Consider the following 17,536-nt stretch of genomic DNA (forward strand, 5'->3'; position numbering starts at 1 on the left):
AGTAATTGTGCCAGCATTGCAGATTACCCATAGTCACAAGATCAAAAGATTAGTTTGGATGAAGAAGGCCCTTCAATCCATCTCATCTCATCCCTCCAGAATACCTCAAGATCTTACTTAACGCAAGGAAATACGGGGCTGGAAAAGACCATTACAGGTCATCTGGCTGGTCCGAAAGTCAACCAATGACTTATGCTACTGTCGCTCATACTCATTTTTAGATGTCCTCTTCACAAAGGTGTCCAATTCCCTCTTGAATTTCCTGATACAATCTGCCTGCTCTGCCTCCCTGGGTAGTGCATTCCAAATATTAGCCACTTTCTTCTGTGTGATAATAAAAATAATTATTTTGAACAGCCCAAAATGCTGAGTTCCTTCTCAGCAGAAATATTTTCTTCATGAGCTGAATCGTAAATGTGTTCTGATTGAACTGCAAAACAGGAACACATTGCCCTAGGGATTCTCTCTGGCAAGAGGAAAAACCAATAAGTACGATTTTAAAAGAACAACCTTAATCTAGAGGGGCCTAGTAAGGAATCTGCATTGGTTAATAAACCTATCACAGAAAAACGCAGCAAGTGTGGAAATAGTGCTCCATAACATGCATCATTATACTAACCCCAAAATATACTCCATCTTCGTGATTAACATATTCACAATAGATCCTTTATGGAAATATGAATTATTCACATAATTATTTTATTACTTAAGTACATAAGTACATCTGCCTTCACAAAGGTGTAGAACTGCGCAGCTTGTTAGCATATTGTAAAAAATGCCTACTCTTCTTTGTAGTCTGTTGCTGTTCCTCTAATAATGTTGAGAATAAATGGTGGAGGGCACTCAATTATAAACCAAGGCATCTGGATACCATAACCTCATAAACCACCAAAGTCCTTTTTTCCCTAGTTTTATCAACTACCAAAGTTAAATTGATACATAATGATGGGCAATTTCACACTACGTAGCGGGAAGCAAAGGGTTTAAATGATAATGCAAGGCTTGGTTTCTTGTTGTAACACCATCCAACTTGAAGAGATTATTTTACTGAAATAATGGGTACTTTGCTATTGAGTTGTAAGGTGTCTGTGCATGCACCAATGCAGCAGGATCAATCATTCTCATTTAAGCATATCTGAATCTACAGGAGAAAACATTCAGGCATAAAGATTTACAATAGCCTTGGCAAGTCTGCATTCAATGGTATGTAGCACACCTTATCAGTTTTGAAATAGGATATTTCGGTGAAGCAAAAGCAATCCAAATAACAAGATGTGCTTCAGTACAAATTTATTAATATTTATTGACGTTTTCCTATTTGGTCCAATGGGACTATATTCTGAATAAAAGCTTGTTCTACCATACACACCAAAAGTATCTTGGATTTAAATAAAGATAATAATAATCCTTGATTTGGTAGAGTACTTTATTACAGGATTTTTACTTTGAAGTGTTGTGACTGTCTATTTTGTAGGTGAATGTGACAGCCAATTTGCACACCACAATGCCCTACCAACAGACATGAAATGAATGACCCATTTTATTTAGGGGATTGTTGGCCAAGACATAGAAGAAATTCCCTTCCTTGTGTGAATATTCCCTTGGGATTTTTAAAGTCAACCTGAACAGGCAGGCTTGGTCTCAGTCTTCTCTTCCGAAGGACAGCACCTCTGACAAAGCAGCATTCCCCAGCACTGATCTGGGGTGTCCTCTTTGACTATGAGTTCAACATGCTGACATTGTGAAGCATGGCTTTCATTGGGGTATCTTAAGTCACCTTAAGTATATCCCTGCAAAATATAGATTCCCTTATGAATTGGAGTCCTGTAGCTCAGTGGTTAGAGCACTCGCCTTGCAAGCGAGACACCTGGGTTCAATTCCAGGCAGGGCGACACCTTGGGCAAGTTTCCTTACTCAACACGCGTTATAATAATCCCTCCGAAACAAAACAATAATAAATTGGTCATTTTCAATCCACGATTGTTTGTGGGACACTGCTGCGCGAAATTGGCTGCCGCGTTTCGCCCACAAATATACGGTCAATTCATTTTACAGCATATTCTGTGAAGAGCTTTGAGACGTCGAGAAGACATGAAAAGCGCTATATAATATGCAAGGACTATTATTATTATTAATTGATGATTTGAACAGGAAGTAACCTGCAGCTCAGTACTGCTACCGAAGTTTGTAAATCCAAATGATACAAAGACAATTTGGATATTTTTGTGTACTGTACCATGTACTGTAGTTAGCTGTTTGTTTTTATTAAACTTCAGAACGAGTCTGAAAATAAGAAATTATATTATTAGATAGAAACCTTTCTTAGGGGTCAGACGGTCTGACACCACAGAAACCCATCACTGTGCTTCAAAGTATCCAAACCAAATTGAGAGTTCCACATACGTATGCCACCAACAACTGGAAATGTCCCTGTGTCTGGAACGTATTTTCTCTCTCTTCCTGGAAAGACGCACCCTGCTTACCCAATTTCACCACTCCCCGCCACCCCCCCCCATCTCCCAACCTGCTTGGGCTCCCATTCAGTCTCTGTGAAGCGCTTTGAGATGTTTTCCTACATGAAAGGTGCAATATAAGTGCAAGTTGATGTTGCTACAAAAACGTGTTTGTATTAAAACAGACTTATCTAACTTTCATATCATGGTAATGTTTACTATCCACACCCACAAGGTCACAAATCACACAGTGTACTAAAAAAGGTTCATCATTTCCTATTTATATTTGTTTCCTGAGGCTTATTATACATTCAACAACAACAATTTTACACTGATGCAGCACCTCTCACATCAGGAGGTCATCTCAACGTGGAGCCCGAACTGAGGGGGGCTGAGAAGGGTTTTAGAAAGAGGAAGGTGTCCGAATGCACGGTCTTCAAAGATGGGGAGAAAAGGAATGTGGCAGAAAGACTCTGGAGTGGACTTCAAAAAAGTCAGGGCAGAATGGTTGAAAGCTCATCAACTGGTGGGGGGGCATCAAGCAGGTTGGTGTTTGTTGAACTCAACTCAACCTGCAAAACTAAGGCTGGGCCTTATTTCAGAATTATATTCAATAAAATCTAGAGTTTGGGTCTCAAACTAATTTCTTCTCTCTTTATGTTTTGCAATTTTTTTGATGGGAATACAATATAATAATCCTATGATAATTATCGCAAATAACATCAGAGTCCAGAATTTGTAAAATTGGTGAATTCAATGTTAACTTTGATGTTGGTTCTGTAGTTTTAAAATAATTTACAGAAAATTGGCTGGAAAATTAAAGAATGTGCCAAATTCTGGATTCTCTGAAATGCTACATAAACCTGTATCCAGGTGGAATTTCTCCCCCATCTCTTCTCTATTCTATTTTAAATATCTTCTTAAATCATTATTCCCCAAACTCTTATTTTTTATATAATGAGGGAGGCAAAAGTTCTAAAAATTCAAAGTCCTATTTGAAAATGCTTGTAGAAATTTGATTAGATTTGCAAGTGATTCAACCCATTTATGAAAGTATTATAATACACAGGGATTGTGAAGAGGAGCTTCAATAAATAATTGGATATTTTATCAAACAATTTTAAAAACAGATTATTTTAATTACCTTGGTGAAAATTCAATCATTAATACAAGCTTCATTACAAAATGACCCAGCGAGGATGTCTTGAATATTTGGTTTGTGACAAATTGTCAAATTATTGTGGAATTGCACAATCTGAGTCATTATAAATGATGAAACATAAAAATGTACCACACTGTATGTAAAAGGAAATCCCAAAGAATGAATTCCCCAAGGAATGAACAACCCTAATTGGCAAGCAGTGGTATATTTGAAATGCATATTGCATGCATACTTTAGTTTAGTGGTGCACAAAAATATCTGGATAATTTATTAAAAATAGAATGGGGTATAAGTCATGTGTTGTTTATTGTATGTGGTGGTTATTATTGCTATGTGGTAACAATATCTCATTCTGATATTAAACATTCAAAATTGTGTAGCCTCTCCCTGAAACACAACCTCTTAACAGTTTGCAAAACAGGTGCAAATTAACTTTAAATTATACAGCAACAACGATATTATATTAAACAAACTTGCAGCACTAATTTATTTGACTAGATATTTGCAACAGTTTTCAATTTACAAAAGTGAGAGGAAGATCTGTGATTTTGTTTCACCTACTCAGGAAGGCAATTGAGAAAAGGCTTCCTTATATCCAGTGAACTGATGGTTGGATCTGTAAAGGACATTGTCACATTCTCATTAAGCCACATCATGAGAGGAACATGTTCTTTCCCCACTGCAGAGTTTCCTATCAAGCCTGATGACTCCAAGTAAAGATAGTGCCCAATCCTGTACTTTATAAGCACATCTACTTCACCATCAAAAGTCAGTGCACTATTTAAATGTGCATTTATTTACTTTGTTTTAAATAAATTTTAACTTTTTTTGTGTGTTTGTGACTGTTTGTGGGACACTGCTGTGCACAATTGGCTGCCACTTTCGCCCACAAATATACGGTCAATTCACTTTACAGTCTATTCTGTGAAGCGCTTTGAGACGTCGAGAAGACGTGAAAAGCGCTATATCAAATGCAAGGATTATTATATTATTATTATTATAAATGCACTCTTCCTCCACAAAACTGTCAATTGACTTTATAGTACATTTAGTGAAGCACTTTGAGACGTCTTAACGGCGTGATATGGCGTTATATCAAGTGCAAGAATTATTACTGTTTTTAATTTTAATATTATGCTCATAAGAATAGCGTAGATGAGTTCCTGTTTTTTTAAAAAAGTATCCCTTATCCCATCTTTAGTGGAACTGTTTAAGTGCACGTGCATTTTTGTTGTTTCATGCAATTTCAGTTAAGGAATATTTTCTAATACAGCAGCCAGCTCCAATTCTCTCCACTCTCTCTCTCTCTCTCTCTGAGTGAACTGAAGTGATGGACATAATGAGAATAAAGAGAATGTCACATGTCATTGGAAAACAGGGCCAGGCTTACAGGTGGAAAGGAACATAGACTTGCAGTCTGTTCCATTTACTTTGGTTGGATTAAAGGAATACTCCTTTACATCATCGTTTTTATCAACAACATTTCAAATTGTCCTATTTTTGCAGCTCTTGTGACATTTGAAGACAATTTGCAGAGTGCAAATTTATAAACATGTAAAGGCAACAGGAAATCATACAACTGCATTGTATTGGATATTTCCCATCAATCCCGGCTCCAGCTACAGGCTGCAAAGATATAGAATCAACAAAAACTTTTTTTAGTGTGCTTCCTGCAGCCCCCAGGCTACAGCAAAGGCAACACAGGAGTGCACCAAAGGGCATCCCCAGTGAATACGGCAACACATTACTGTATTGCTTTTAACTAGAATGTGGCACCTGTCACATCATAAACAATTCAAAGCTCAACAAACAAAATGCTGTAAGTTACATTTTTACTACTTGCGCAGTTTATAAAAGGCTGAAAATACATGAAATGGTGAAGCCTTCAATGTTGCACCATTGGCACCTTGCATAGCAATCTGAAAAAGGTTTCCATATCCATTTTCTTAACATAGAAATCCGAAATTGGATTTGCAAATGGCTCCGTAAGATATTGAGGGGAGAAAGCTTCAAAGTACAGATAAATCTTATGCATATTTGGTCTTCCAAGTAGAATTAAGGCAGAAGGTAGAGGAACATGGGAATTACTGGACATATCTTTACCGGACATTACAGCAGACAACAACAACCTGCAATTATATACCCTTTAAGCAGAACTGTGTTAGAGATTAGGAGTGTGGTGGCTGAAAGCACAGCCACCAATGGTGACACGGATGACCCACAGGCCTGTGGTATCCAAACCTCCTAAGCCAAGAGAATTAAATAATGATGTGGCCTCTACCATAATCTGATTTGAATTTGCTATATTTTCCAGAATGAATTGTTATTCACCTCTTAAATTTCAAGGCTATGCTTACCCTACATTTAGTGCACAATGGAACCATCATTAGCCTTAACAATGGTGCTCTATTAAAGAAACCCAGTGGACTGGAAAGTCACACAAGACTGAGGGCACAAAGGCAGAATATAATATTTTGATAAACACTCCATTTTGTGATTTACCAAGGATTTGACACATTTCTGCCAAACCTAACTTATTTGTTTTTTAAAAATGTAACGTGTCTGAATTTCTTTCTCATTTGCTTCCCACTGGCAGATGCTCTTGGTCTGGTCTCCTCTTGCTGGTTGCAGTTCCACAGGAACTGGATGCCCGGCCCAAGCGACCATCAGTGTGTGAAGTAGCAATGGGTCCACTTGACTGTATGGACATCACAGCCAAGATTGACTTCTCCACGTCTGTGTGCACAGACCCACACAACCAGTAGATGGTGTTGGAGAGAGACTGCAGGTCATTTACTCCCAAGCCTGAGAAGACTGGGACCAATTTAGCCTTCTAAGTCTCAACATTGTCCAGGATTTGAACCAGTGAGCTCCAGGACTAGAAGCTGCAGCTCTCTCCACTACACCATTGGGCTACCCCCATCTTATCTGTTTCAAACATGTGTGTCCAGAGAGCAACAGTATTAAGGCATCAGTCCTCATTTGCATAACCATTCTGACATTGCCCAAACTACTCAGCCTTTGGCTGATGACCTCACTGACATCAGCCCCACAAAATAAAACCTGATTTCAAGCACATATACAACATTTAATGTGTAAACATACACTTCACTTCATGGTGAAGTGTAAAATGTTATCCCACTTAACAGGAGGACTGGAATACACTTGACCCGCATTAAGCAGTCTTCCTTATTTGTCAAATAAAAATGACAATTCAACCACTTCACCAGGTTGAATTCCCCACATGTACATTCTGGTGCTTTTAATTGTTAGAACTTATTGCTGAAAGCATTAGTTGTCAGAAGTCTAATTTCAGACATTTTTGCACATTTAGTAGTAGATGCATTTTTTCACTTACACTCGACACTATTAATGCTTGCCAATCCAAACAACAGCAAATTACATTTGTAAAGTGCCTTTCACGTCAGGACATCCCAAGGTGTTGGACAGTCAGGGATTTGGACCTGAGAAGGGGGTTGGGATCAGGAGGGGTGGAAGACAGGGAGGGCTGGCGTAAATGGCTCCTGCATTGCCCTAAAAATGATCTGTTAAGCGCCATAAGATGGCTCAACAGAATAAAGTGCCATGAAAATGCATATTCCTTTTGTTTCATTTGCAGGATTAGATCAATGCCCGTAAGTCTTTTTTCTCACAATCGCTTCAAAACTGTCTTCACCGTATTGAGCATTCATCCTAAAAGTCGTTCATCCTATGTGAAAGACACTGTGTAAGTGCAAGTTCATTGAAACATACTTCTGGATTGAGGCTCTCCATTCTTCACGCATATTTTCCATTAAAAGACATCATAACCAGCACTTATGACAATAACTGTAATTATTATCCATGGGAGCCCATCACTCTCATGCTTTACGTTTCCTCCCTTAAGAGTCATTTTGATGCAGAGCAGTAGTGCTGAAAGTCATAAACACATCTGCATGTTTGCCTGCTTTCTTTTAATCAGATGATGGGGTCCACATGGAAATGAGAACCCAGGAGGGAAAATAATTTACATAAACGTCATACAGAGGACTCGGGTGGCACAGCAGAGGAGAAATCTGCCTGAATCCCATTTGCAGAGATACAAAGAGACACTTTTTCCTGATGCCACCTCCGCCTCTGTTGATGGGGAACAGGAATTCAGTATTTTAAAGGATCTGTGTTCTATCAACGTAAATGGAAGAGTTATCCTTAGAATTTACATGGCTTTGGAGGAGTCTAATGACAGAGTTTAATGACAGAATGTTCATTAAAATAACTGTAATTATTATCCATGGGAATCTATCACCCATGATGTGCTGGGTCTTAGTGTTAAGAGTGTTCAATTCAATGTAGGCTTTACGTTTTCACCCAAAAGAGCCAGCTCAATGTTCATCCCTATAACACCCAATAAATAATGATAATAATAATAATTCTTGCATTTGATATAATGCCTTTCACATTGGCCGGACGTCTCAAAGCCCTTCACAAGATTTAGGGTGAGTATTCAGTTTGAATGGACTGAAAGATTTTCTTCATTTGAACCTCTCATGTGATTTTGTAAGAGTACTAGGCAGGGGTGAACACCAAGGATGTGGCGATGGATGTATATTCAGACGTTCTTGCTTGGTTACCCACTGTAGATTGAGAGTGTCAGGTGGCGATTACAATAGGGTAGTGTTTTTTGTATAGTGACCGAAGGTGTAGTCAAAGCAGTAGGTTTTAGAAAGCAGAGGGAGGGGGCACAGCGGAAGGATTTAGGGAGAGTACCAGAGAGCAGGGCCAGGTGGCTGAAGGCTGGCCTACCAATGGTGGAATGGAGGTACTGTGACATGGAATGGTGGAAAATGTGGTGCAGGTCTGAGTTGGCAAAGAGAATGGAGTGGGCGGCAGGCATTAGAGATATTTGAAGCATAGAATTAGGATCTTAAGAGTCAATTTTCCATAGAATAGGGAGCCAGTGAAGCTTGGTATGGATGAGGGGTGACTGACTGGCACAGCCTGGTACAGGAAAGGATATGACCTTTAAAGTTCTGGTTGGTCTGTAGTTTCTAAATGTGCAGAAGGCATGGGTGAGGGTTGCAGCAGATAGGGATAGAGGCATGTGGATTCCCAGTGCCTTTTTAAGGAGAAATCTTGAATATCTTTTTTAAAAATCATATTTATACTTTTTATTGTTTTATATGATGACCCTTATAATTAACACAGATTTAGCTCAGACACAGAACAAGGGACAAATGTGTTGTTCAGCCAATACCAATGCTGAAATAATCACTGGTGCATTTAAAAATGCCATAGATTCTTTGAGTCCATCACTGTTATCGAATTCCACACATCATTCGCTAATGTGCGAGCATAAATCATTACTGTTTGAAAAATAAAATGTTTTCCCTAAAGTTTAAATCTCTACCTCGAGAGTTAAATGGTGTTAAATGGAGTTTAAAACTTGGAATGATAGATAGCGGAAAAATCAGACTGTCACAGCTGACACTATTACATTTTAAAGTGTCATGGACTTTAGTATACAGCTTGTTAGTATACTCTCTCTCTCTCTCCCTCTCTCTGCAGAGGATGCTGTCTGATGTCTGCCCTTTTCATTGCCCATTTCTGTAAATCTGCTTATCAGGCCAACGGAAAACTGCTTTAAAAATGCTGCTCTCACATTCGCAAAATGACAATGGGAATCAGAAAAGCCAGAAGAAATATAAGGAGCAGATTCTAAAGTAAAAATAGCTTTTACAAAAGTTAAAACTGGAGGCAAAATAGGTGGACAAGAGTACTAGGAGGCATCATAAGGAAGCCGAGAGTACAGAAGCAAAAAAGATACCATGGTTGGAACAAGTAAACTCTTTTAAATTTGTCATTTAGCTTTTGAAATTATGGTTTACTTGTTTCATTGGCATTACCAGAATAAAGCAATCCCGCCGCTCTGGGATGCTACCCTGCATGAGGGGCACTATATAAACAAGTTGTTGCTGTTGTTGTCTTTGCTATGTAAGTAACTTATTATTGCATTAATAGTGCTTTTCGCTGATTGTTTCCCTAGAAATATTGGCAGTCTAAGGTTACAAATTCTAAAAGTCAATATTCTGAGTAAGTGCACTTGAGGTGTTATGATTACAGCCAATGACTGCATTAATATTGATTGCAAAGTAATCTAGTGTGAGTTTTACAAGGATTCACTCCAAATATAAGCCCAGTTTTGAAGTTCTTTTAACACAAATAATCTCCAGTACACAGGAATAATTTTAAATGTTAAAATGATATAGCCTTCATTAAGCCAAAACCTAACAGTAAAATTAACAATATTATGTTGTTAAGATGATCTTTTGCCATCTTTAATGATTTCCTCGTGATCACTTTACACATTGAAGGATTAAAAAGAGGTACTGTATACAGAAAATATCAGTGTGTATAATAATAATAATACTAATCCTTGCATTTCATATAGCGCCTTATCACGTCATTGAGACATCTCAAAGCACTTCACAGGATATACTGTAAAGTGGATTACTGCATATTTTGGGGGTAAAATGTGCAGCCCGTTTGCACACAGCAATGTCCCAAAAACAGCTAAGCAGTGAATAACCAAATTTATTTGGGGGCTTGTTTGCTAGTACACCAGGAGACATTCCTCTTTTCTTTTCAAATAATGGCTTGGAATCTTTGAACAGGCAGACAGGACCTCAGTTTAACATCTCATCCAAAGGACAGCATCTCCGACAATGCAATCCCCCAGCATTACATTGGAGTGTCAGTCTATGCGATTCCAAGTCCCAACATGGGACCTTTTGACTCAGAGGCGAGAGTGCTACCACTGAGCCAAGCTGACAGTCTTCATGACAGTATATTGATCATTATTTAACCTAATGCTCACCTTGTTAGGGATACAGAAATCCCTAATGCAATCAATTGGTATAAATAACCAACAATCAGTATGAGAACACCAGGTGTTCTTCTATGAAATACTAATCCTGTAGAAAAGTTGGATAATATCCTTTGCACACCTGTAACCTGCGAATATCTCTCACATCTGCAGACAAAACAACAGGAATGTTCCTTGAGTTTGCAAAATATACCATATCTAAATAAACCATTATAATTTAAATATAATGTTTTTTTCTGAGCAATATTTTCCCCTTACTTATCCTTTCCCAATAATGGCAACTCATACTGCTATGTGGTTCTAAAGCTGCTGATTGTCTGCACAGAGTGTTGGTGTATTCAAAAGCAAGATCCATCATGGCCGAATCTAATCCGGTCCTCATGCAGTAGCAAATATACTTACAGAACTGTCAATAATCGTAATATAATTTGTCCCTTTCCTAACTAAGGGGTGTTTAAGTCAATTGTACCATGAAAGCATCATGAGTAAAGACTAATTTAACAAATATCATTCAGAAGGTTACACACACTATTCCTAGTCTATAGCAAATTAGTTTAGCTTGGCCACAACTGCAATTGGATGCTAGAATTTGCCTTAAAAAATAAGCCATTGAAAGTAAGACTGATTTTAGTTTGGATCATCCAGTGTTTTGGACTGAAAGAGCTTGCATTTGTATATCAGATGGATATAAGATCAGGCTTGACTGTGATGTCTTTCTTAGTAAACACCTGTCGACTCACACTGTCTACGTTCTTACATAAAGAATAAAACGTACTGTAGGGCTCCCAGACCCTATGAAAGTGTGCAACACTTCAACAACTAGAATCAGTACCTTGAGTAGAAGAAGAATCAACATAAAGCACAGTACTTTAACCTTAAGATAAACATCTACTAAATGTGGTTGTGCAAAATATACTAAGATCATGTTTTATGCACTTTGTTGGCAGAGAGAGGAGAGTTACTGTTAACGAGCTGTTGGGAAAGCAGAGCTGGCAATTATTAACTTTGTAAGGAACAAAATTAAAACTTTGTTATAATTTGCATTTATCATGATAATGTCTAAACATTATTCACAGTTAAGCAAGGTTGCTTCAAATTGATTTAACAAGATTACACACAAACTCAATAAACTGAGACAAGCAAAAATATTATTTTAGGGATCCGAAATGTTTGATAACTAAATAAACCGTGCCATGAAACAGATTAATTTGTCTAATGTTCAAGCTATGAAGTTTATTAAATTGATTTTAAATCCATATCTTAAATAATCAGCAGCTATGAAAGATTCACCATAATTATAACCTGTAACAGCCAGATGTCAGCCTGGCTCAGTTGGTAGCACTCATCTCTCTGAGTCAGTAAAGGTTGGGTTTTAAAGCCCGGCTTGAGACTTTGAACTCACAATCTAGTCTGACACTCCAATACAGTGCCTGCAGAGCACTGCATTGTCGGAGGTGCCATCCTTTGGTTGAGACGTTAAACTGAGGTCTCATCTGCCTAGTCAGGTGGGTGTTACAGATCCCATGGCCTATTTGAAAAGAGAAGGCAGTTTCTGGTCTGGTCACTGGTGAGCTGAAATTTCGGTTGATGTTCCTGATAGCACTTTTAGCAATGCCTGATTATAATGGGGAAATCCCATTAGCAGCTCATGTCACCCAAGGCACATTGTGTAACACCAACTTTCCTCCCACTGACCAACCATTGTTGGCTGAGCCTTCAGCTGTTTTAATGCTGCACTCTGGATTGCTTTAAAAAAAATTTAGCCCGGTTTCCTCTCTCCTTGCCTTCAAAACCTTCCTTAAAACATACATCTTTGACTGTGCTTTTGGTCAATACCCTGACATTACTGAAACCATCATTAAATACCCCCATGAAAATTGCAGAGTTAATACAAAGACGCTGACTTCCAGCTTCAATTAACCACCTTCCAGTTTTGTCCACAGAATACACACTCAACCCATCTTGCAATATATTCTGTGAAGCGCTTTGAGATGTCACAATGACATAAGGCTCAATATCAAATGCAAGGATTATTATTATTATTAATTATTGGTTTCAAAAAGGGTTTTGGAAACTGCTCTTCAATACTTATACTGATGGGTGAAAAATTGTAACTTCTATTTTTAATACATGAGCATTTGAGCATTCCAATTGTCCCTGTTTCTAACTCTCCATTATTTTTTATTTGGATAGGGAGAAAATTCCACCCGTTGTTAAATAACACGTTTGATTTTCTATCAAGTCATTACGTTATCATGGAAATGACTAAAATGAATATGCTATTGAGTAATGAAATTATTGTATGTGAATAGGCAATACATTTCATTAAAAAAATAGAGAGATTATTAAAGAAAAAACATGAAATTACGAACCACATTAACAACTGGGTGCTAGTTTTTAATCTGTTTTCCTCTTTCAAGCCAATTTTCTCCCCTCTTGCAGTCACTGATTCCCTCTGTAGGGTACAATTCTGTGAGGACCAGCAGCCTTCTGGCACCTCACTCAAGTGCCCATTCTTCATGCGTCGGTCCAGTCAGTAAGTGTCAGCAGGTTAACCAACTGTCACAGTTGAGCCTGATCCTGCCCTTATCCAACACTGACATATTGTCTCGCGGGGGTCACAGAGCAGCTATCCTGAGCCAGAAACATTAATTCATTATTTTCTTCCCAAGACCAGAGGCACTAAAACTAAGTCCAGCTGAAGTGCAACCAAATACTGACCTATCCGGAAATGAAGCTGTGAGCTGCTGTTTATGGCTGAAACGTTTCATATTTATATAGCACCTTTCAATTAGAATGAACATTTTAAAATGTCTCACAATTATGACAGGGCGGCCCAGGCACAGAAAAGGAAGTGAAGATGAGATGTTGACCAAAAGAGTTATCCTGAAGATAAGTTTTTAGGAAACAAAAGTAGGGAGAAAGGAAGTGAGGTGAAAAGGTTTAGGAAGAGTTTCTACTGGACAGTAGCAAACTGGCTGGAGGTTCAGGGACCAATGAAGTATGGAAGGAATGAGGAACACACAAGACTGTATCGGCATGCCTCATTTGGTAGCACTCGGCCCTGAGTCAAGTGGGGATATATCATTATCATAAATACATCATCCCTACATCAGGACATTGCACTTACCTATTCCAGGCTTACATTTCAGACCTAGAATAGATGAGAGCTGGAGGGGGTTGCTTTGTTTGTGGTACCATCATTTGAATCAGATGTTAAACAACAACTTATATATTACCTTTGTGTAGGATAGGGTCTCGGAGCATTGAGACCAAGGTCTCGTCTGCCTGTTCAGGTGGAAGTTAAAGATCCCATGGCATTACTCAAAAAGAGAAAGGAGTTTCTTTTGGCATCCAGGCTAACAATCCTCCATATAAAATTAGTCATTCACATCATGACTGTTTGTATGAAATTGATGTGTGCAGATTGGCTGCCATGTTCACCTTAAAAATAACAGTTACTTCACTTTGCAATAATTCCTGTGAAGTGCTTTGAGCCACCCACCTGACCTGAAATATACTATATTAAATGGAAAGACTATTATTGTTATTATCAACCAGCAACAAAGGAATGGAAGGCATGGGCAGGAGGGAAATATCGGAGAGATTCTCATAGGTGAGACAGGCAAGTGTAAAAAGAAATCTGAAGCTCAGAATAAGGATCTTAAAATCCATAAAGGTACTGGGAGCTTATGGAACTTGGCAAGCATGGAGTCGTGGGTATGTGGAGTCAGGTGCTGCACTTGGCTGTGTGTTTACCAAGTAAACCATTGGAGAATTATGTTAGACCTCTCAGTTGCTAAACAATATACTGAGGTTAGAAGACAAACCTATTCTCATGTCTTTTCCAATAATTGGCATTACTTGAGGCAGGTAAGAAAGGTCCAGGCTGATTTTGTTTTATTCAGCTGGGGTGTCTTGCTATACAAATAAATCTATTATTTCTACTTCAATTACTAAGAACCCAAAGAAGCAGAGTTTCTGTTTGCTAGTTCTGTTTGCTACTTATTTGCTCTATAGCCAGATGTATGTTGGCAAAACCCAAAGTGATCCCAAAGTGCTCTTTGGGGATATCATTGGAATTGAACAAGCTAAAACCTCACAGTTTACAAATGTTAGGCACTGATAAACTCCCTACTGCCTGTCCAGCTAGGACCATTCTACCTGTTAAGGCATTGGCTTTCAGGATTATCAGGAGCTGAGTGGAAAGAATCCCATTTACTAGTGACAATGTTACCGACTTTAGGTTGCAATGGTGAGCCAGGGAAAGCTTTGAAGTTTAATCAGCAGAAATTGTTCTTTAAAAAATATTCATGCATGTTAAAAATTGCCTTGTATCTTTTTAATTCAACCACTGAATGACATTATTTATTAATACACTGTTTTGAAAGAACTGCTGACTTGAACCATTTAAGGTTCTAACTCATGTGAATGATAATTTAACTGTACTAGTTAAGTAAACTCAAATATATTAACATTAAGATTGAAGTAAAGAAAGGGGGTACCCGGATTACCGTAACTAAAACAACTTATTTGCAAAACAAAAGATTCCAGGTCAGTATCAGTGAGCACCTTTGCAGTTTCCACGACAACAAGCATGTTAGAATTGCAAATGTGTCATGTTGTTGTTCTTACACTTATCACGTGTTCAAAGACGCAAATGTAAATCAAACTAAAACGTGAAACTAAGATAAAATTTGACTGCTTGTGTCCTTGGTGAGTTCATTTACAAATTTACAGTGTAGAAGAAAGCCATTCAACACATCGTGTTTGACTTTTGGTATTTACATAAAGAAGGAAATCCGTTCTCAAACTTGATTTGAGAGAAACTTGATTCAAATAATGATCCTTCCATTTAAATAGCACCCTATCAAGTCGTCAAAATGTCTCAAAACGTTTCATCGGATTTCCTGTAAAGTGTAGTGACTGTATTTGTAGGCGAACACGGCAGCCAATTTGCACAATGGGATACTCAAAACAGCAAATGAAATGACTGACCAATTTCGACTGGGCGATTGTCAGCCAGGACATTGAGAGAAACTGCCTTCTCTTTCGAATAGTATCGTAGGATCTTTCACACTTACCTAGAGAGGCAGATGGGACTTTGGTTTAACGTCTTGCCCGAAAATGACCGGTTTAAAATGTTGTCAAAATGTGTGTGTGTATCTCTGATATATTCCCTTGCGCTCCTCGCATTCTTTGTTCCTGTCTTTCCTTGTTTTTCTTGCTGTCGAGATGCTTCCTCCTACTCTTACTCTCCAGCACATGCAGTGGAATGATTTCCCCATTCAGTGTGAATGGGAAGCAAGATTTCCTCATTTGCAGTGTGGAACAAAGGTGCAACATAGCCATCTCAGCAGTCAATACAAGTGCGAGGTTCTCATGCAGCAGGAGATGGCTTTTATCTCTAAGGTGAAAATAAAATCTCACTGGGGGGAACCGAGTGGCGACACTGAAGCCTGGTAACCTTCATGCCCACACCTTGCTGAGCATTTTATTCAAGTAACTGGATCCATCAGCAGTGAAGCAGCATCTATCTGTATCCTTGTCCTGTTGGTCTGCCTTAGAGGTAAGGCATTGGGGTTGTTGTTTTTTTCAGTGATTTCAATGTTTCTGGGGGATGATGATGGGGTGATGGTGATGATGGTGGTGGAGGGGGGGGTGGGGGGGAAGGAGGGGGAGAGAGACAAGCCCTTGACCCCTACATTCAGAACTGATGGGTGAAAATGGTCCTGATGTCTCAATAAACAGCCAGAGGGGATCCAGGACTTGCTCAGCGCCCAGTGTCTGTGCAAATCACTCGAACAAAGAGAAAGGAGGGGAGGCGTCTCGGCACTGATCTGTCTGGAAAAACACACACACACACATACACACACACACTGCACTTCTTAAACGTGGCGGGCGATGGGTGGGATGCATAGGATGTGGATGTGGATGGATCGCTCTCTCGATGCCACCCTTTCCCCGGGCAGGAGAGGGAACTCCAGTCGGAAGCAACTTAAACCCCCAGACACACAGACACACACACACAGACACACACACACACAGACAGACACACACAGACACACACACAGACAGACTGGCACAGACAGAGACACACAGACAGACAGACACAGACATACACAGGGACCTGAGCTATTGTTTGCACTATTGCACACAGCCATCTGCAGATCAAATACCCATCGCACTGCATGAGATGAGGAGGAGAGGGAAGAGAGGGGGAGAGAGAGAGAGGGGGAGAGGGAGAGAGGGGGAGAGAGAGAGAGGGGGAGAGGGAGAGAGAGAGAGAGAGAGAGAGAGGGGGAGAGAGAGAGAGGGAGAGAGGGAGAGAGAGAGAGAGGGGGAGAGGGAGAGAGAGAGAGAGAGAGGGGAGAGAGAGAGGGAGAGAGGGGGAGAGAGAGAGAGGGGGAGAGGAGAGAGAGCGAGGGAGAGAGGGGGAGAGAGAGAGGGGAGAGGGAGAGAGGGGGAGAGGGAGAGAGGGAGAGAGGGGGAGAGAGAGAGAGGGGGAGAGGGAGGGAAGAGGGAGAGAGGGGGAGACGAGGCTTTAATCCCTGTGTTTGCTTTCTGTTTGTTTCCTTGTTTTGCATCACCACCAACACCACCACCACCATCATCATCATCACCATCACCATCACTGGCTCAGCTGCTAACAACCAGATCCCGGTCCAACCCCCCCCCCCCCCACACACGGTATCCCGGGGGCCGGGGGGTGGGCACGGCGCCGCCCGCCCGGTGACTCACCTCTCGGACAGACCCTCCGTGATTTTGCTGCGTCTGAGGGGGCGCATGGTCCTCCCGGGTCTCCCGCGGTGATGGCCGGACTGTGAGTCGGGTCTGGGTCCCTTCGTAAATAAATAGCGCGCCACAAAGAACAGAAACATAACCACGTCAAGAGATTGAGATACAAAGATGTAGATCCCTAAACCCGCCCCTGTCTCCCCCCTCCCCCTCCCCCCCCCTCCCCTCACCCCCTCCCCTCACCCCCTCCGCTCCCCCCACACACACACACACACACACACGGGCTTGTGCTGCGCTGATGTGCGCAGCTTCTCCACACAC

General features: G+C 40.1%; 1 protein-coding gene across 1 annotated transcript in view; it reads right to left on the reverse strand.

Moving 5' to 3' along the window:
• LOC103185010 (macoilin-like) overlaps positions 1-17,265 on the reverse strand; it is a 50,226-nt gene extending 32,961 nt beyond the window's left edge. The window contains exon 1 of the mRNA XM_042332808.1: positions 17,219-17,265. Within this exon, the coding sequence (XP_042188742.1) occupies positions 17,219-17,265 (47 nt within the window). The remainder of the gene's footprint in view (positions 1-17,218) is intronic.
• Positions 17,266-17,536: the final 271 nt, after the last annotated feature.

Source organism: Callorhinchus milii, unplaced genomic scaffold (genome assembly GCF_018977255.1).
Source record: "Callorhinchus milii isolate IMCB2004 unplaced genomic scaffold, IMCB_Cmil_1.0 Scaffold3, whole genome shotgun sequence".
Classification (NCBI taxonomy): domain Eukaryota; kingdom Metazoa; phylum Chordata; class Chondrichthyes; order Chimaeriformes; family Callorhinchidae; genus Callorhinchus; species Callorhinchus milii.